General features: G+C 43.9%; 1 protein-coding gene across 1 annotated transcript in view; it reads left to right on the top strand.

Moving 5' to 3' along the window:
- PNPLA7 (patatin like domain 7, lysophospholipase) overlaps window positions 1-21,161 on the top strand; it is a 113,643-nt gene that overhangs the window by 75,304 nt on the left and 17,178 nt on the right. Inside the window, exons 26-29 of the mRNA XM_088532172.1 lie at window positions 5,333-5,489; window positions 12,786-12,902; window positions 18,177-18,246; window positions 20,759-20,875. Of these exons, the coding sequence (XP_088388298.1) occupies window positions 5,333-5,489; window positions 12,786-12,902; window positions 18,177-18,246; window positions 20,759-20,875 (461 nt within the window). The remainder of the gene's footprint in view (window positions 1-5,332; window positions 5,490-12,785; window positions 12,903-18,176; window positions 18,247-20,758; window positions 20,876-21,161) is intronic.

Below are 21,161 nucleotides of genomic sequence, written 5' to 3'. Positions count from 1 at the left end.
GATACCAGTGCAGGGTATGCCTCTGTAGCACTTATATTAAATATAATATTTAATTTATTTCCTCTGTGCACTGAGAGCCTCCAGAGTAACTCTGTTAAGCATTATAAAATGCATATTTTGATAACTGTGTAGTGGATATAACTGTATCTCTTAGTCTGGGAGCTGGTGCTTCAGTAAGCAGTCTTGGCTTCAGGATTGCAGTTGGGGAAACACAGTGAGCACCCATGCCATAACCAGGGGCTTGGAAACCTCCTGTCCATCCCCGTGGTAGGAAAGCCAGCAGAGGACTTGGAAGCTCAAGTCACTATGAGGTTCTCCCTAGCATTTTAACGCCATGTTGAGCAAAGTGATGACGGATATACCAGTCCGGCACATCTCTGAAAATGGAGCTAGTAAATATATACATATATCATCTGTGCTTATGCACAGTGCATAAGCACATAAGTGGCTGATCTGATTGCTGCTCGTAATGTGCCTTCAGCCAAGCTGTTATCATAGAATCGTAGAATGCTCAAGGTTGGAAGGGACTTCTAGAGGTCATCTAGTCCAACCCCTCAGCACACGCAGGGTCACCTAGAGCACGTGGCACAGGACTGCGTCCAAGCGGGTTTTGAAGTTCTCCAGAGAAGGAGACTTCACAATCTCTCCGGGCAGCCTGTTCCAGTGCTCTGTCACCCTCACTGTTAAGAAATTTTTTCTTAAGTTCCTGTGGAACGTTTGATGCTTCATTTTGTAGCCGTTTCCTCTAGTTCTGTCTGTGGCCACCACTGAAAAGAGGCCAGCACCATCCTCCTCAGTGCCTCCCTTGAGGTACTTATAGACACTGTTTAGATCCCCTCTCAGTCTTCTCTTCTCCAGGCTGAGCAGAGGGGTAGGATCACCTCCCTCGACCTCGTGGAGATGCTCCTCTTAATGCACCCCAGGATGCCACTGGCCTTCTTGGCCACGAGCGCAACTACTGCCTCATGGTCACCTTGTCGTCCACCATGACGCCCAGGTCTTTCTCTGCAGAGCTGCTCTCCAGGTTGGTCCCCAGCCTGGACTGGTGTCTGGGTTATGAAGACAGAGTGGGTCTTATTTTATACCTCTGCTTCTTCAGGAATTTTAGGGTTTTGAAAGAGACTTGATTTGCATATTTGAGGAGACAGTGCAGCTTCGTGAAGTCCTCAGAGCAGTTGCTCTGTTTTTCTGCCTCCTCTGCCACGTCGTTACCTCTGGAAACTGGGGCAGCAGCAAGTGCCTGATCGCAGGGAGACTTCTGTTTTGAGCCAGCAGGGCTCTGCTCAGTTGTGACCTTGATTCTGCTTTTTACCAAAAGGAAACAGCACCTTTTTGCCTCAGAGTTATTGTCTTCATCCTGATGAGTCTATTAGGAGCAGTGAGAGATGCTATGAAACTGAACACCTGAGCCCTATTTTCTCCTCCCTCCTCAAACTGAAGTAGACATTGAAAGTGCTGAAGCTGTATCCCTGCCTTGCTGCTCCGTTGCTCATGGTCTGACAGATGAAGGTCCCTCCACGTGTGGCAGGCGCTTGCAGAGCTGCGTTTCTTCTTCCCAGTGCTGACAGGCAGCAACCTCTTGAGAGGTTAAACAGCACTGGAGGAGAAAATCTTGGAGCAGTATCGCTGCTCTGTATTAACTGTGTTTTCCTCAGTCCTCCTGACCTCAATGTGCATTCCCACTGATTGTTTAATCCAAAGTGTCCAGCTGCATTCCTCGTGTTTCCAGTAAGTTGCGTCTAATCTGAGCACCAACAGGTACATGCTGAAAAGGCACATGGGCTCCTCCTGTCAGAGTTTCTCCTTTATCCGCTGAGTCTGGTCTTTGTGCATCAGAGCCGTGTGCCAGCAGCGTTTCCACTGGGGATGAAAGGAAGAGCTTGTTTCAGGAGCAGGAGTTTTCCTGCAAGCCTTTCTGTGCTCTCCCAGACTGGACTATATCTATAGCAATGGAAATGAGATGGGACTCTTGTCCCAGTGCCTCCTCCACTAACTGATGCAATTTCTACTTTCTTAATTGAAGGACTGTACCCAGGGCTGGCCTAGGGAGTGAAATACGATGGAAAAGAAGAGTTTATATATAGACTCTGCACTTGAGCAGAGGCCGGACCTTTGGGACTCAGGTAGCAAATTTTTTAAAAATAATCTTGGCCATTTGGCCTTGGTACCAGCAGCGCTGAGGGGTTAATCCTGCCAGAGGAAGTGTCCCATCCAGCCACACCTGCAGCCTGCCTTAGGCAAGGGCCAGCTGCGTGCGCAGCTCCAGGCCAGAAGCGTGCGGGTGGCATCCTGATTTCCAGGTGGACTCCCCTGTGCCTCCTTGCCTATGCAACTTGCCAGGCAACTGATGCTTGGCTCCTGCGTCAGCCAGATAATCAAGGATTTCTCAGTCCTTTCCTCCATTGACCCTAAGAGCACCCCGGTGCTGATGTATACACACAGCGTCGTCACAAGCCGTCTTCCTGCATGCTCCACATGCCGAACGCTGCTCTGGCCTCTTTTCAGTGGTGGCCACCGACAGAACTAGAAGAAACGGCTGGAAACTGAAACACCAAAAGTTCCACAGGAACTTATGAAAAAATTGTTAACAGGAGGGTGACAGAGCACTGGAACAGGCTGCCCAGAGAGGTTGTGCAGTCTCCTTCTCTGGAGATCTTCACAACTCGCTTGGATGCAGTCCTTTGCCACGTGCTCTAGGTGACCCTGCGTGTGCAGGGGGGTTGGACTAGATGACCTCTAGAGGTCCCTTCCAATCTTAAGCATTCTGTGATTGTATGATTCTCAGTTGTTGCCCTAAAAGGAGACGGATGTCCTGTGAAAACGGGCCTGGTGTTGCAAGAGGCTTGCGATCTGTTTTCTCTTGGCTGGGGCCTGGTCTCTGTTCTGGCTGTGTGCAGGGGGCCTAGCTCCCACCTTGAATTTCTTTTCTCATCTGCTGTAGCACAAGCCCGCACTGGCCGCACAGGAGGCCCGGGCGAGCAGTCGGCAAGCGGGATTCGTGCCGCTGGCGAGCCACCCGCCGCAGCATGCAGCTGCCCTCGGCAGCGTGCCCGCGTTTGCGTGCGCCGAATGCTCCTTGGGGCATTGGTTGACCCTTGGGGAAGTGGAAGGGATTCATGAACACTTGCCTTTTCTCAGGACTTTAGATTGCACATTCAATCGTGAAACTGGTCAGGATGCTGGAGGAGGAGCCATCAGCTTTATAGTTTTGTATAAATGATACACGACTTAATCTTGCAGTTGATAGCAGATCCCTTCGAGAGCAAGAAAAGCGCTTTCATTCCCATCCTATAGGTCAGTGCTCGGAAATCGATACATCTTACGGAGTAATGTTGCTGTTAATGTTCTGCTGAAGGAAGTATCATTGTGAGGGACTTGGCCAATGCAGGGAATAGAGGCGATGGCCTGCCAGCAGAAGTAGTGGTCTTTGTTTATCAGAGGGCCTCGTACAGTAAAGTAGAAACAAATCCAGAGTGACCACGTCAAATCCCTTGATTTTATGGAAATATGAATGCCGGAATCTGGTTAAAGGGGGTCAAGCTGCTACTGGGCATTTGAAAACTGCCCTCCAAGAAATGAAATGCTTTAAAGCGCTTGACTTGTCTTAATGGATCCGTATGAGGCAGGCTTTCTCCAGAAAGCAAGTTTTAGTGCGAGGTCTGTCCGTCAGTAGAATCAGTGTCAGCTAATGACTTGGACATGGAGATAAAGCACACGTGAGCACCAAGCAGAAGCAGATCTTGGTGATAGTTATCATCTAGAGTCCTAAAAACAGTAGCATCCACTGGCAACTTAGGCACCTTAAGAAAAGAAGCAGTAGTAGAGCAGGAGATGGAGAATTTTGAGGGGAAAACTAAGTGAGCCCCTTTCTGCTCTTTGATTTCACCAGTGCAGATCTGTCAGTTATATTGGTGTAAATGACTTCAATGAGAACCCGTCTCAAAGCATTTCAGCAGCTGGAGGGGATTTGCTTGGATGGAAAGAATGTGCTCAGCATATCTTGGCCAAATGACACCTATGGTAGACTTGACAGCTGCTAGCAAGTATTTACAGCATGTAAGCAGCAAGGGGAAAGAGGATGTAAATAGACCAAACTAAGGAGTGACAGAAGAATGGATAAAATGGGGCAAGGAAGGCTTTACAGCTGTATGCCTCAGACTGCAAAACATCCCTCCAGGTGAAGTAACATCCTTGGTGTTTCTTGGACAAAACATTTGAAACTGGAAGCTGTAATTTTGCACAGATAAGAAAGCGATTGACCTCCATTTCTAACTCCTCTTTTTAGGTAATGATTCTGCAGGGTGGGCAGGGATCCCTCTCCCATTGAGGCAGAGTTGTTTGTAAGACCCACCAGGCTGGTTCAGATCACGTGTTTCTACCAGTGTTCTACCCATCACGTCTTTCTGTCCCTTCTCAACCCTAAAAGAATAGAGTAGAACAGAAGTCTGAGCTTGCTGGTGGCTCTCAGGATGCAGGTACATTCTGGATTTAAGTTCTTGTGTCTTAGGTTTGATTCAGGTTTCTTTGATTTGCCTTTTAATATGCCACTGACCAACAAGTTAGTATTTTTCAGAGCAGTTCCAAAATCACCAACACATGGGCATTGTGACTCTGGTCTTCCCTTGTCTTGTCAGCACTGAGTTTCATTTGTTGTTTTATCACCTGACTCCTGCTGCTGTGAGATCGTTCTGCAGCTCTTGTACTCAAGGAATCTTGCAGACTTGACTTAACTGAAGGAATTTGTGTCGTGCTCAAATACTACTCCTTCATCTGCCCTAATCTTTTTCAAGTTTTTTCTTTCTGTCTTTTGTTTTTTGTTTTCCATTTTTGAAATCCTTCTTAATCTGTGGGATGACCTGTCGTGTTATCCCAGGATGGATGAGTTTCTTGAAGTATCATTGGAAAATAATCTTGCTGAAAGGTGTTTGAAATCTCTGTGTGGGTGAGTGTCACTGATTCTTGCTTATCCCATGGTCTTTGACTCCTAGTAGGTTATTGATGGGCAAAACCATGCTCTTCCCTGGTAGGACTTTCCCTCATCACTATTTGGTTCTTGGCTGCTGCAGTTGTATCCAGCTGCCTTTCACTGAAGGTAGACTAGGTGGTCTGTATTTCCTAGACTCTTCAAGAAATATTTCTGAAGATCTTTATTGCATGAATTTCACAAAACTTTTTTTTTTCCCACTGTTGATGCTTGTTTAGCTGCAGATTGGCAGCTGAACCTGTCCACAGTTGAGTTCTTCTAGAAAACAGCAAACAGCGTTCCTGTGTTTTGTCCTTTCAGTGGCTGTTTATCTGATAACGTCTTGTCGGTCTTCTCTGCTTGGCACAGGGGCTGCTCCCAGGTGGGAGTTATCAGAGCGCTGATTGAAGCTGGCATCCCTGTAGATATGATTGGAGGAACCTCGATTGGAGCATTCATGAGCGCCTTGTATGCTGAAGAGCGAAGCTACAATCAGATGAGGATCAAAGCTCGTCAGTGGGCCATGGTAAGAACTTAAGATGCTGTGTTTCTGCTCTCAGATGGAGTGCAAGAGCTTCCACACAATGCTGGGGCACAGAGCAGGGCACCTGTCTCTGTCCAAGGAAAGTGCTGCCGCCCTCTGTGTCTGTCAAATGGGGCCCCTGCCTGGCATAAAGGAAGTAAATTTTAAAAAACTCTTCATCATCATCATACTGGCAAGCTGTGACAATGCGTGCTCCTGAGGAGGACAAGAAGACTGATGCTTTTAGTTAGTTTTTTATTTATTTTCTTCCCTTCCTACTCAAGCTCCAGTCACAGTCTGAGAATTATATTGTTGCAGTGTGTTAGCCCATGTTTGTCCTTGTTTCTTTTTGTGTGCTGGAATCCGCTTCCTTTCCAACTCTCAACAAATGTGTTTCTCTTTTGTATAATTTTCTCTCTTTCGTTCTCACATGCTGTCATTTTTCAGTGGAACTGATTGACAGAGGTAATTCTTCTCTAAATTAAATAAGATCAAAATGTTTAATTCACAGTGGGGCCTGAGAATTGCAGTGTCAGTGCTCTCAGTCAGGAGAAATTTTTAACTTGAATGCATCATACATGCAAAACTATATTATTAGTTGAACTGAGGTTTGGGAAGATTGTTTTAAACAGCGACTTCTAGATTTGGTGTGAATTCACTTATTGACAGGGTGTTAGGGGAAAATGGTACTATTGCCAAGTTACACTAGTTAAAATGGATTGACGGTGAAGGTTAACGTCATATCTGGAAGACACCAGTTCAAATGTGAATTAACTTTTATGTTGCTTATATGAAAACTAAGTTTCCATGTTGTATTTTCTTGTGGAAGGTAAGCAACAAGAAGAGCTTTCCAAGCTGCAGGGAGCTCTGGCTTTGCTGGCATTTTTGCTTTTAGGGGGGATAGGAACCTGCCTGACTGTGTTGAGAAGCACCTTGAACCTCTCTCTTGCTGTACAGAGAAAATGGAAGGGTGTTGAGGGAAGCCGAGGTTAAGGATATAAGAAGAATTCTGCTTAGTTGTATCAGAGATCAGCTTAGCCTCAGGCTCTTGTCTCCTGCACTGGTCACTCTCAAATGCCTACAGGATGTCATTGCAGCAGAGCAAGCATGTGGCAATTCCTCCATGTCATGTCTTCCTAGCCCCCAGCAATTTGTGGTTCATTACCTTCTCTTAATTCCTCTTGTATTTAATAGGTAGTTTGGAATAATGGCATTTTGCTCCCTACATTTGTCCAGAGATTTATCTTCTTTTGTGTCTTTCTTTGGAAAAACGGGATTAGTCCGCTCTGCACGCGTGGAGATGTGGAGTCGGGAAGCCCGTGACGGCTGCTCGTGAGCTCACCGCCCCAGCCTTGCCATCAATAATTAAAGAGGAAACAAACTAATCTAGTGTGCTGCTTAGGTTCTGGGCTCAAAGTCGCTTTCCCAAAGGATGGGCTCTGGCCCAGGCTCTCTGCTCAGACTGCACAGGTATTTGTATCTTGAAATCCATGGGGGAAACGATCATTCACTTCTCCAGCCTCTTGGAGCAAAGATTTCATCTTTCTCATGAAGAATGGATTTACATGAGGTTCTAATGATTATGCTGACAAACTTGCCAGGTTCACATCTAAACCAGAAACTGTTCAAGCATCTGGGAGCGACCAGTCAAAATACATGAAAGGTTAAAACAAGGAACAAACAATATCTCTTCCCTCCTCCAAAAACAAACCAAAAATTCCTGCTTTGTTTGAAACCCTTTTCACTTTTAATGATGTGCTCTGAGGCCTGGTGCAGGCAAATGCATTTTAATCTGAGGAGAACGATGGAAACCTTCTCTCCAAGCCCAGCGTCTTGGCTGAAGCATAAGATACTTTAAGGGGTTATAAATCTCTTCAACGTTGGCTGTTCCATGTTATTTTCCATTGACCGATGTTACAGCAGCTGTCACTGGAGCAAGGAGGGTGGCTCCACTCACCAAGCGTCAGCACCCTAATAGCAGCAAGTGACATTGCTAGATGTTCACAGAAAAACCATCAGAAATAACCAGACATATGAGAGGCTGTTGCTCTGAGCGATGAACGTAGCAGTTCCACCCCAGTGTCCAAAGCTCAAGGGACAGTTTGTGCTGTTTTCTTTTATTATTCTATTTATTTATTTATGTAAAAACAGCCTTGCCAAGGAGAATTGGTCCAGCAAGTACCTGCTGGGCTGCTGCAGAAGATGCTTTGAGGGGCGTCTTCCACGAAGCCAGCGCTATGCAAGAACAGCAGTGTGCTGCATGCTGCGGGCTCCACCATTCAGCTGCTCTCGTGCTCATTGCCCTGTGCTAGTGATGGATATTGTCGAGTGCTCTTTGCTCTAAACCTTGCAGCCGCGTGCTCCTTCCCTACGGGTGTGCTGGGTTTTGAAATGTCACCATTGTGATAGGTTAGATAAGTGTGGTTTGTTTTTAACCACCAGAATAAATGGTGGTTTTGTCCTGCAGGCATTTTCTCTTTCAGGTATTTTTAGAATTGGGCATCTCTATAGCCGTATACTTGAGGACAGGGGAAAGGATGTTTGTAATTCGATGTGATTTCTGGAGCTAACCAGGCAGCCAAGAAACAAATTACTTGGATTTGTTGCGGTGCAAAGGGAAGTAAGCAGCTGGGTTAGTCACTACCTGCTGCCATTGCTCTTTCTGTGCCCGTGGTTAAACAGCAAAGCACAAAGAGTGGAAATGGCTCTAGGACGTCTGGAGTGGGGCATACCCTGTCTCAAAGAGCTGATCTAGCCACATTTTTCTTGGCCATGCTTTTCTTTCTGGCCAACTTGGCTACTTGAGCTGATGGCTGCAAAGGTTGCTGTGCAGCACGGGGAGGCCGAAGGCAGAATCATGAGCTGTGCCCCAGTTGGGATCCTGCTGCTGGCAAACCGTGTCCCAGGACCCTTCTTGAGCCGTTACACAGGGCATCTGGAGAAGAGAGCTGCCATCTGCCCTTGCAGGGCTCTGCCTAAGCCAGTGCTGCAGGGCTGGGCTGCAGACGGCTTGTGGCCGCGGGCTGAGGAGGAGCGCGGGAGGCAGCATGGGCCGCTGTGCCAGGTGAAGGCCAAGGTTAGCAAGGACGGGCAACAGCCACGTGCCAGGGCTGCCAGCAATGCCCTTGCTGGGGACATCAGAGTGGAAGCGAAATTGCAGCCTTTTATAAGGGCTTTGCATCCTACTCGATCATATAAAAGCAGTGTTAAAGTGCGCTGCAGATCTTAAAGAATTTGCAGGTTGATTATGGGCTATGTGCAAGTGAGGGTGGAATTGTTTTGTCTTGTAACTGCAGTCGATAAAGCACAGCAGAGTAGCTGCTTTAGGTGCCTGCCAGTCTGGGGCTGCTGCAGGACTGCATGAGCTTGCCGAGGTGCTGCTGGTGCTTGTGGCTTTTTAATTGTGCCGTATGAACTCCATCTATTTTTTTCCTATGTTTATTTATTTGTTTAGATTTCCTTGCTTATAAAAATCAAACCAGGCCAAGTTTGGTTCCTTATGTAAACCAGCTGAAGTATTTCCTCTGGTGGCCTTTAAGGTTAAACCTGGTATTTGAGATTAGTGATCACAGGAAATGGAAGTAATTTTTAAGATTTATTATAACTAGACCCAGCTATGAAATTGGTGTATCAAAAAGTATTGGTAAAAATCTCTTTTCCCGTATACATAGGGCTTACAGTTCATAATTATCTATGCTGAAGCTTCCCCAATCCAAACATTATGATTTGCCCACAAAACCCAAATGTGTATATTGCTTCATACCATCCTGTTAAGTCACCAAACCACCATGTTTCTCTCCTGTAGCAACTGTGTGAGCAAATGATTATGGAGACCTCAAGCTAATGGTATGGATGAAAATATCTGAAACTGATATTAAACGTATATTTACTTACTCTATTCTTTACATTACTCTAAGAGATGGACAAGCTTTCTTAACGTTCTAAGTATTAATTCTTTTTTTCTTCATTTCTTATATTTTGTAATAGTTTATCTTCAAACCTAAACTTCCAGCATCTTGCTTTTGGGATAAATATATCCTTGTAATGCTGTTGATCTGACACTGTCGCTGTGAATTATGCCTTTATTTGGTCTTTAGCTTATTTTTCATTGTAAATTCCATTGCTTGGTTCATTAAAACTTCATATGTGAGCACTGAAATGGCTCTGAAGGCAGTTCTGGATGCTGTTTCTAGTACTTTCTAAAATGTTTAATCTGTCTACAACTCTTGTAGTCTTTTCTTCTTGTAAAAAGTTTTCCCTGTAGCCTTGATGGCTTCTTTTTTTTGCACTTGGGAGCATCGCAAAGTCATGGGAATGTCCTTGGTTTATTGGCCCTAACTGGGCAATATGATGGCAACTTGATTTTCTCTATAGCCCCTTGCCACATACGTATCCCTTCCTGGCTTAAAATACATTATGCAGTGGGATAGCTTCTACAAATAACTTTATTGAAGGTCTTTATTAAAAGAAAGCTGATGTTGCAGCAAAACCGAGTAAACAATTAAGTTGTGGGAGATGCTTGCGAAGAACTGCAAAACACCTGCTCTGCGCTGCCGGAACCAGCATCGCTCTTGGTGACCAGAAGCTGCTTTTTCTCAGGGGCGAAGACATTGCCCTTGGTGCTGGCGGATGACAGCACCGGTCACAAGGATCCAGCTCCCTTTGCAAAGGGCAACTTTGATTTTTCAGTTCTGTTTATCTGGTGGAGGGGAGGGGAGTGCGGCTGTTCTCAGAAGGCTGTTGGCCATCAGCATTCGCAAAAGGGGCATTTTCCAAAGCTGAGAAATGAGGATATTGGGAACTCAGACGTTAATTAGAAGGCCTTATTTCATGTGTAAGGCTGCTACGGGCATTAATTGCCTGGAAGATGTAGAGTCCAGTGTTATAAAGATCATTGATGTGCAGGGCTGAGTTGGAGAGATCTTTCTTTAGCATTTAAAAATGGAATTTTTGTAGATTCATACTCCCTTGAATTAATCTCTCCTAAGTACTGTTGGAGACCAAATCCTCACTTTAAGTATGAAACTGATTCTGCTTAACTCAAAGAAGCTGTGAGGAACACGCTGGTAATTAGGCTGACAATACTGCCTGCATCCATCAGGGTCGAAAAGGAGAGCCAGAAGGAAACGGACGGGTTTGTACGTGCCCCATTTCCCATGGATGGACTTTTTTAAAAGCTTTTTGGGGTGCCTGGGCAGGTATCTAACATGTGGAAACGCAGCTGGCCCTGGCAATGTTGCCTAATCCAGCTGTGCCTTAAATCCCCTCTAGAATGAAGCCACGGGCAGATGTTGGTCACTGATACTTTAATAGGCTGCAGTTTTAGGGGCCCTGTCCTGCAGCAGCAAACGGCACCGTGTTGTCTGCCAAGGTGTCCATCTGCTTAAAAAAAGAGCCTGTATATAGAGAGAAAGTATTTCAACTCATAGGTGTATTTTGTCTAATAAAATCCTGTTTACTTTTGATTTTAATTTGTATTTTAATTGACTATGATGCAATATATTCAGGCATTAAATTTCATTGGGGATTTTTAATTACTGAGATGAGTACCGTGATTATGGAACAATTAACAGTGGCTGTAATGCTGCTTGGGCTATCAGGTTAGTCCATATATTTTGTTTGTTTGTTTCTACCTTGTAGGTTAGTGCAAAGATGTAATACACCTGGAAGGGCAAAAAGAACCCATGAAAGCCAAAGTACAGTACATGGATGTCACATTTGGCAGCACCTGCTTGCTGTTATGTAATCTAATAGATATCTAGATTGCTTTAGGAAACATCATGTGAATTATTTATTTTAATCTAATTTATAAAGAATGCCCACTTGAGTACCTAAATTCCAACTACCAACCAACAAGAACCCAGTAATGGGCTTCGGCATGGAAAATAATTCAATATATATAGAGAATGAGGCTCTTCGAAGTGTGAAAATTCCTTAAACTTCTTGTAGTCCTGAAGGGTCACATATGTGTTTTCCCCAAGTGCTTACACCAAGGCAGATAAAGGATTTAAGTGTGGGATAAAAAGGAGGCCTGATGTGAAAAAATCTTACATCTGCTCTTGTTTTTAACATCTGTTCTTAGGTTGCAGATTTGTAATTTTATTTCCACAAAGGTAAACTGCACATAGAATGTGAAAGTTTATTAGCTGTGCTGAAGTTTCAACTTGGCAGGATTATAAAACGGGGATACCTGGTATCTTTGGGTATATTTTTAAAATGTCAAGAAATAAATTAATGTGCATTTGTTAAGGCAAAAACCTGGGACCACATGCAGTATTTGATAGAATCATATAATCGTTAACTTTGGAAGGGACCTTCAGAGATCATCTAGTCTAACCCCCCTGCACACATAGGGTCACCTAGAGCACGTGGCACAGGACCGCGTCTAAGCGGGTTTTGAAGATCTCCAGAGAAGGAGACTCCACAACCTCTCTGGGCAGCCTGTTCCAGTGCTCTGTCACCCTCACTGTTAAGAAATTTTTCCTTAAGTTCATGTGGAACTTTTGATGCTTCATTTTGTGGCCATTTCCTCTAGTTCTGTCTGTGGCCACCACTGAAAAGAAGCCAGTACCATCCTCCTCATTGCCTCCCTTGAGGTACTTACAGACGTTGATTAGAACCCCTCTCAGCCTTCTCTTCTCTAGGCTGAACAGGCCCAGCTCCCTCAGCCTCTCCTCATAGGGCAGATGTTCCAGGCCCCTGATTATCCTTGTAGCCCTGCACTGAACTCTCTCCAGCAGCTCCACATCCCTCTTGTACTGTGGAGCCCAGAACTGGGCACAATACTCCAGATGTGGCCTCACCAGGGCTGAGCAGAGGGACAGGATCACCTCCCTCCACCTGCTGGAGACGCTCTTCTTAATGCACCCCAGGATCCCATTGGCCTTCTTGGCCACGAGGGCACACTGCTGCCTCATGGTCAACTTGTCGTCCACCATGACACCCAGGTCTTTCTCTGCAGAGCTGCTCTCCAGAAGGTCAGTCCCCAGCCTGCAAATTTCACAGGGAAGTTTTCTTACAAGAGTAAGAATGAAGCAATGTGAATGCTCACTATTGCATAGCCTTACTACAGTTTGGTAGGAAGTTTGTTTTTTGTTTTAAATTTAGGATGATCTACAAGGTGTTGCTGATTGTGGGTTTTGTGGTTGCATTTCTGTCCTCTTGACAATTTTATGCCTCCAGTAGCAGTGTTTGCTGCTAGAATCTGCAATATATATGATGTGGCTGAAATTGCATATGAAAAACAGGGGTGTGGGTTCTTGAATATACTTACCTTTGAAATGTTTCTCTTCCTTTTAGGATATGAATTCAGTGTTTAAGACCATTCTAGACTTGACATATCCAATAACATCCATGTTTTCTGGAGCATCTTTTAACAATGGCATCAACAACATCTTCAAGGATAAGCAGATAGAGGTAGGTTGCTCGTTCAATGGTTTCCTTCTATTCTGTAGTAACACAAGTATCTTTCTTCCTTGCTGATAGTAGATATGGGACCCTGGGCTGACTGACCACATTACACCTGTGAACATGATACTACATGAATGGAGGAAAGACTCTCCTTACATTGAAGTGGCTTTGGAAAGTCCACGTGGAGAAGATCATTTGCTTTAGGTGCTTCTGCTCTGTTCAACAAAGGGATCTAGCTGCTGGAGGGCAGAAGGAAGGGTTGCTTCACTGCAGTAGAAATACTTAGGTGAATTTATCATTATTTTTCTGCAAGTCAGGTTTAAGAGACCCATGGGTTACTCCAGAAAAAGGTCGTTAGGAAAGCTGCAGTGCTTTTTTTTGAAGATAAAGTGAGTTTTTTTGAACAGTCTGTTGAAACCTGGAATAATGTCAAATGCTCTTGTCTTTCATTTTTTGCCTGGTGTTATTCTGTAATTGCCAGATACTCTTCAGGCTACCTGAGCTGATAGCTGCGTTCAAAACCCCTAGTATCTTTCATGCAGAAGTAGCAGTTTATGAAGTATGTTATCAGCGATTGTTTTCCTAGGTTACTATGTTTGGAGAGAGCTTGGGTATCTTGTCTTATTTATGTTGCAGTCTTAAACAAGTTGTTCAGGTGTCTGAAATGCTCCTGACAAAAGCTTATTTTGAATAAATAAACTATAGTGTTAATTTGCTGCATAAGCTAAAACATTCCCTACGTAAATGGAACTACGAAAGTGAATGATTAATCATCGTATATGGCTTAAGAGAGCATTTTGCTGGGCAGAGAGGTTGTTGTTATAAATGATCAGGTGTTTTATTATTTGCACAGCACCCGCCATCCTGTTAGCTCCTTAACCCTGCCTGTCCCTGCCTGAGCCGCTTCAACTCCTGTCTTTGATTTAATTGTACAAGACAACTCAGGGTTGTCCATTGACTAGAACAGCTCTTCTCTGCTTGGTTTGATACGGCTAAAGAGCAGAGCAGAGAGAGCTTCCAGGTCTCAAGCACCATCTTCTCTCAACTGCCTCGATGGAACGGTGGACCCTTCGCTCCCGGGAAGCGTGGGGTAGGGGTAGTGAGGGGCTGGAGGAGAACGCTGCGGAGGGCTTGGGGAAGAAGTGAATGACAGAATGGAAGGAAATCTCTGAGCTTACCTGGCCCCTGCTTCTCCTGGCTTATCATCACTGCTTTTGCTTTCCACAACCTATGTATTCTGCTGGCCTTTAAGATGCTGTAGATTTTTTTTTCTCTGTATTACAACTTATGTGCTACGGAAGTAACTGTATGATCAGTTCTGACCTTACGGTCTCAGCAAGGAAATTGTTTTGTCCAAGGGAAATCTAATTCTGAGGCATACAAGAGCATCTTATGTGTGTTTTGAGTGTCATAGGCTAAACCCTTCAGACTGTGCCTGAGGATGTCTTTGTGCTGGAAGTCTTCCATCACATAAATAGAAAGAGATGTTACATAGCTCTGGAAGGAGAGGGGCAGCAACCCCTTAATAGCAATTCATGCAGTTAGTACTAGTTGACTGGTCATGTCAGCAGCAATTGAAACTGAAAGCTGTGTAAATATAAAGGGCATCTTACAAAGTTTTTTTTAAAAAAAAGTTGAGCTAAGAAGCATTGCCTCTTGAAGAAATGTTTTCTCAAAGTGTCCAAACTTCTAGTACAGCTTTGCTTGTCCTTAAAAATCACTTAAAATGGATATCTCTGTTTTCCTAGCAGTTGTTGGGCTGGAGGGGAGGGAAGTGGGGGAAATAACACATTATTTTCCAACCATAAATATCATAGAATCATAGAATGCTCAAGGTTGGAAGGGACTTCTAGAGATCATCTAGTCCAACCCCCCAGCACACGCAGGGTCACCTAGAGCACGTGGCACAGGACTTTGTCCAAGTGGGTTTTGAAGATCTCCAGAGAAGGAGACACCACAACCTCTCTGGGCAGCCTGTTCCAATGCTCTGTCACCCTCACTGTTAAGAAATTTTTTCTTAAGTTCCTGTGGAACTTTTGATGCTTCATTTTGTGGCCGTTTCCTCTAGTTCTGTCTGTGGCCACCACTGGAAAGAGGCCAGCCCCATCTTCCTCACTCCCTCCCTTGAGGTACTTATAGACACTGATTAGAACCCCTCTCAGCCTTCTCTTCTCTAGGCTGAAGAGGCCCAGCTCTCTCAGTCTTTCCTCATAAGGCAGATGTTCCAGGCCCCTGATCATCCTTGTGGCCCTGCGCTGGACTCTCTCCAGCAGCTCCACATCCCTCTTGTACTGTGGAGCCCAGAGCTGGACACAGTTCCCCAGATGTGGCCTCACCAGGGCTGAGTAGAGGGACAGGATCACCTCCCTCGACCTGCTGGAGATGCTCTTCTTAACGCATCCCAGGATCCCATTGGCCTTCTTGGCCATGAGGTCACCCTGCTGCCTCATGGTCAACTTGTTGTCCACCATGACACCCACGTCCCTCTCTGCAGAGCTGCTCTCCAGAAGGTTGGTTCCCAGCCTGTGTCTGGGGTTATTCCTCCCCGGGTGCAGGGCCTTGCACTTGGCCTTGTTGAATTTCATGTGGTTTTTCACCACCAAGTTTTCCAGTCTGTCCATATCTGTTAAAAGAATTAACTAGAGCTTTACCAACACTCCTTTTGTCTGGATGACTGCCACAACCACTCCATGCATCCAAGCTGATTGTAACAAAACTTTCTAGCCATGGGGCTGTGGTCTTTGTGGTCCTATAAAAAACTTAAGCTCGGGAGATACTGGACCAGCTCCACCTTTTCCTCCCTGAGATGACGTGCCTGTGCCTCTCATGCATGCCCTCATCAGTCTGCTTCCCTAGAACTTAGCCAGTTTAATCACTTGCACTGCACTGTTATTTCTGTCTTTGAATGAGATCTCCATTTTGTCTTAAACTTGCTCTGACAACCCCTGTAATGCAGCTGATTCCCAGCAGTGCTGGTTGTGAGGTAGGTCTGGTTACCACTTTTGACTTCTGGTAGCAGATGACAGTCACTCCAAGAGAACAAATCACACATGTTCTTTCCAGAAAGTATGCAAAAATCCAGGGCAAGGTGCCTAAAAGATATTTCTCATCTATTCCTCCTCTGAAAATAATGGAGCAAAGACAGAATTTCTGATCAAGATACTTCTCGCCATGCTGTTTGTTCCTCCTCTGCCAGTAACAAATATAATAGAGACTATGCAGATTTCTAGACATGGCACTGCCAGCAAAACAAGAGTCATTCAAATGCACATAAGCTTTGGAGCCTTAACTCTTCAACCCCTAGCAGGTGACACTTCAGTGTTCCTCTGAAAGAAGCAAGGAGGCACCAAATTGAGTATATATTGCAGGGGAGCATCAAGCTCTAATTTTTGTCCCTCTCATGTCACAAACCTGCCACAAAGACCAAATTCTCTTGCAGGTCATCTCAGTTGGACATGAAAGGAGCCTCACATGCACTTCTTTGTATATTCCCACATTTTTGCTTAAACTGTGGTTGATGCATAGAGTTCCACAATCATCAAAAGATCTTTATCACAGAGTGGTACCCCAACATGCTTGTAGTTACACTTCCTTCATCTACCCTCCTCTGGCATTTGTGCCAGATGGCATCATATTACTGCTGCAGTATCTGCTAGTCCTCCCAGTTCCAGCCAGCTGCTTTGCAGAGCTGCTTAAGAGATTAAGCTTGCTAGAAAAACAAGCTTCTTTTTAGCAAGTTAGAATATCTCATTCAACAGCACTAAAGCTTATATCTGAAAATACAGACTGACGAAAAAGGAGTACTTCTGAGCTCGTCTTGACAGCTGTAGTCCAAACTCTTTTTGACCTGAATTTAAGGCACATCAAGCTTCTCTCAGAGAAGGGTCACACAACTTGGCCTATGAAAAGAGTGAGACTGGCTGGAAGGGGAAGCAGGTTTGTCTTTTTGGTCTTACTTCAGCAGCTCTTGTTTTCTACGTATATGTTTGGTTTATTCAAACAAGTCTTCCTTGCAGGCTACCATTTTCACTAGGCAACATGAACACTTTCTAAAACCATCCTTTCCCCAGCGGTCTCTTACGCCATCAGGAAGCCAGCCTCCCACACAGTTGTTGTGGACACCAAAATGTGAACTTCTGCTCCCTGGAACAGGGCTTTTGTTGAATAGACTTGCAAAAGGTTTAAGTAGGACGTTCTTATTCTATGTCATCCTGGTTATCAGGATGATCCACACTGCTCACCAATTGTTGTTTTACCCTGCAGTATCTTTAGCAGCTCCTGGGGTTATCTTGAAGATTTAGCTTGAAGTCCTTTATTCCTGTAGGTAACACTGCCAAGTTTCATGTTGCCCCTTTGACTCCTAGTCAGCTTTGGGCTTTGCTCTGCATTGTTCTGCATCTACTGCTGAAAACACTAGTAGCTTTAGCACCACAAGAAACAATCTGAAAGTCATTTAGACTGGAAAAACATTGCTCAAAGAGTCATGACCTACATTTTTTCCCCTTTTGTCATGAGCCCTGATGTTTAAGGAAGCGAGGCAAGTTAGATGCTGCCTACTACAGTGTTAGCGTGAGGGCATGCGGCTGCGAGGGTTCAGATGCCCATCCATGATGATTACAGTTATGAAAGATGTGCTGTGGGTAATGGGTAAACACCACCTTGACCAGAAAAAAAAAGGGTTTTTAAAAACCATATGAAATTCAACAAGGCCAAGTGTTTAAGGATTCTATGAAATACTGCATGGGATAAAACACAAGGAGGGCTCTACTGGATGAGATCAAATATCTGTCTAGCTTTGCGCCCTGTCTCTAGGGGGAGCTGAAAGCAGGTGCTTAGCAAGAGAGGTAAGAAAAGAGTGTTTGAAAGGTGAGTCTTCCCTTCACTTTGTCCTCCAGCACTAAAAACACAGAGATCTCTTTGGATGGAAGTATCAGATCCCCAAACCTCATCTGAAAGAACAACAAATACAATGAACAAGGGCAAACTTCTAGCTTTAGTGATGAGGTTCTGACAGTGTTCTGGAATGAGTGATTTTTTGCTATTGAGAAAAGAAAATAATGAGTTTTGTCTGCCTTGGTTCTGCATGAAGTGTTTGCATAAGGAAAAAGATTGTGCACCTAAACACAGCTATTGTTTTCTCCGTCTGTACAGGCAGTATTTGAGTTGAGATCTATCTGTCAAGATACACAAGTTGTTGCATTAGCTCCCATGTTAGACGTGGGTCTTAGTTTCAGAGTAAAGGTACAGATATCATTAAAACTAGGATTTCCTCTATTGTAGGATCTGTGGATTCCTTATTTCACGATCACTACCGACATCACTGCTTCGACAATGAGGGTCCACACGGATGGTAAGTGTGCGCAGACCGTTTTCTCCAGTGGCAGGCAGGTTGATGAAATATGATTTTGCTTGCCTTTAAAATTGTCTTTTCTCAGTTTTCTGTTATTTACTGTGTACCAGACTGTGGCAGCACACAGGTAATAAGGACAGAGCTGTTGGGAAGAAATTAAATGAGATAGTGAATTTGCTGTGTAGAGAACAAATGAATCCATTGACACCATTCTGTTTTCTTAAAACATGCTATGAAATGCAGGGTTTTTGACCATAAATCACAAGTAATGCAACCTTGTTTTTTTTTTTTTTTCATTCAAATTCACCATAAATGAAGATGTATTCCCAATAAAGGCTCCTGTGCCTGAGGCAGAGATTGGTTTAATCTGGTATTTGTCCACCTTTTTTTTTCTTTTTTCCTTTTCATTTTTTTTCCTTTTTTCTTTTTTCTTTTTCTTCTTTTTTCTTTTTCTCCTTTTTTCTATTTTCCTTTTTTTCTTTTTTCCTTTTTTTCTATTTTCGTTTTTTTCCTTTTTTTTCCTATCTTTTTTTCTCTTTTTTTTCCTTCAGAAGTATTTATGGGACCATAAAATGTATGGCATTTTCATTTTGTTTTGTTTTTTAACTTTAAACTGTAACTTACTTCACACTGACTGCTCGAAGGAGAAAGCTCTGCACTGTCAGCACTGATGCTGAGTTGTGTCGGCAGCCCTGTGAGACCTCCTGCTTTAGCTTTTGGCTGGCTATTTTGGGGTAATGATGCAGTGACTCAGGCTTCAGCGAAGACAGTACAAACCTGCCAGGTGCTCCAGATACTTCTTTGCGTAGCTGAAGTCTTTGCTGCCATGTCTCTGTTTTATCTTCTGAGCTGGCACAGGTAAGGCTATATATTCCTGCAGTTAAGGTGTGAGCTATAGGGCCATTAAATGATATAGGCATCCTTGATTTAGGACCACCAAGGGAACTGAACAAGCAGAAAAAGATTCATCTCTTGTGTAGGATTTGTTTTGTGCTTCCACAGCAGGTTGAGCTAATTTAAATCAAGATCCAACACTCGAATCCAGCTACGTGTCCCAGCTTCATTTATGCTGTACAGAAGGTTTTTAATTGGTTTTGGACGTCAGACTCTGAGAAGAACTCCAGACACATGGCCATGGATCCCAGTTTGCTCCCAAACTGGAGCCTGGGCTCCCGTGCTGGCATATGTCCCATGGGCTCCTTCCACACCAAGCAGCTCTGTAGATTTGCTTGATTGCTCTGAAGCATAGTGAGTTGTCATCTTCTCCAACGCTTTTTGCCTGATATCAGACACGTGAAATATTTTTACATCTTACGTGACATTTTTGTGGACAATTTCCTTACTTAGAAGTTTTAAAATAAAGAGAGAAAATGGCTCGAAAATGGTTGTTATCATCTCCAGACTTCACTGAGTGATCTTTATCTGCTGCTTCTCATCCTGGAAACTTGTCTGGTTTTGTCAGGGGACTCTCACAGAAGAAGTCAGCATTTTTGAGAGGTAGAAGTTCAGTTAGAACCATTAATAATAAAAAGCAATTCTCCTGCCAATATTGACCTCTGATAAGCAATGGGAATGCTTAGGCTATAATTAGAAGGAAAAACATTATATATGTATTTTTTAAAAAGTGATTTCCAGTTTCCTGCCAAGAGAGGTTGTTTAAAGCACCAGTGGTTAATTACTGAGAGCTGAGCTCAAGCTACATTTGTTATTTAATTTTGATATTTTAAAGATTTTCTTCTTGGATGCATTTCTCAGAGTTTTGAGGAGTGCAGTCTTCCTGTTCAGCTGATGCAAATGTTAAAAGAGAGAAATTTGTAAATAAGAGCCGAAAAGCAAAATATTTCATCGGAAATGAATCCAATCAATTTTTATTGATTATGCCTTCTGTTTCTAACAGGTTGAGATTATAACTTTCTTCCTTTCAGCGCTGCTATTAACAGAAACATTCCAAGAAGTAAGATAACCACCATGTACTTGCACTGTTTTTACTGAGTGGAAAAGTTTTTTATAAAGCAGGAAAAGCAGAATTTGGGGATTCTGCAGTAGTTTTTTCTCATCTTCAGCTCCTGCTAAAAACCTCTTTTCTGTGGATTTTTGTAAAACATAATGGCTTTATCTACCTTTGAGTCCACTTACTTTTTCAATCCCTTTGTCCCCCGCCCCGCCCTGGGAAACCTCGTGCTTTATTTATCAGCATAAGCTCAGGAAAGCACTAAAAATGATCCCTGCAGTCAGGCATATGCTGAAACCTCCTTGAAGGCAGTGTGCATTAGGCATGTGCTTAAAACTCTTTTTTTATCCCTAAGGTTTTTCTCTGAAAGTGCATCTGAGTAACCTTTATTTTTTCCTAGTCAGGATTATGGTATAGAAAATAAAATACTATAATAACTTTCTAATGGTATTCTCAGGAGAGCATCTACCTCCCGATTCTTTTAGTGAGTCCAGAAGCCTCCCTGCATTGCTGTTGTGGTGAATCACTGTTCTTGCCATTCCCTCCCTCTCGTTGCCACAGGCTCTCTGTGGAGGTACGTCCGGGCCAGCATGTCTCTCTCCGGGTACATGCCCCCTCTGTGTGATCCCAAGGATGGGCATCTTCTCATGGATGGAGGTTACATCAACAACCTTCCTGGTAGGTGCACAAATTGGTTGGGAAGAACCTACCAAGAACATAGCTGCTCAAGCTGTCTGCAAAACCATCTGTCTTTAGGATTACTTGTCAAAAAAAAAAGAGTGGGAAACATTGCAGACATGTTTTATCTCATGATGGCAAGCCAGTTGTTCTCAGTTTCCCAGGTGTTCGCCTTACTGCGACTTTATTAAGACTATTTTTGTTATAAAAAGCATCTTAGTAGGCATGTTCTGCAAATATAATTGCAAGCTAACTTTGAATTTATTCTAGTGCTCACTGAAAGGAG

This window comes from Tinamus guttatus, unplaced genomic scaffold, assembly GCF_059628265.1.
Source record: "Tinamus guttatus ecotype Peru unplaced genomic scaffold, ASM5962826v1 Tinamus_guttatus_pri_ptg000457l, whole genome shotgun sequence".
In the NCBI taxonomy this organism is placed as follows: domain Eukaryota; kingdom Metazoa; phylum Chordata; class Aves; order Tinamiformes; family Tinamidae; genus Tinamus; species Tinamus guttatus.
The sequence above is the reverse complement of the archived record's forward strand: the minus strand, read 5'-3'. Positions and strand labels throughout refer to the sequence as shown.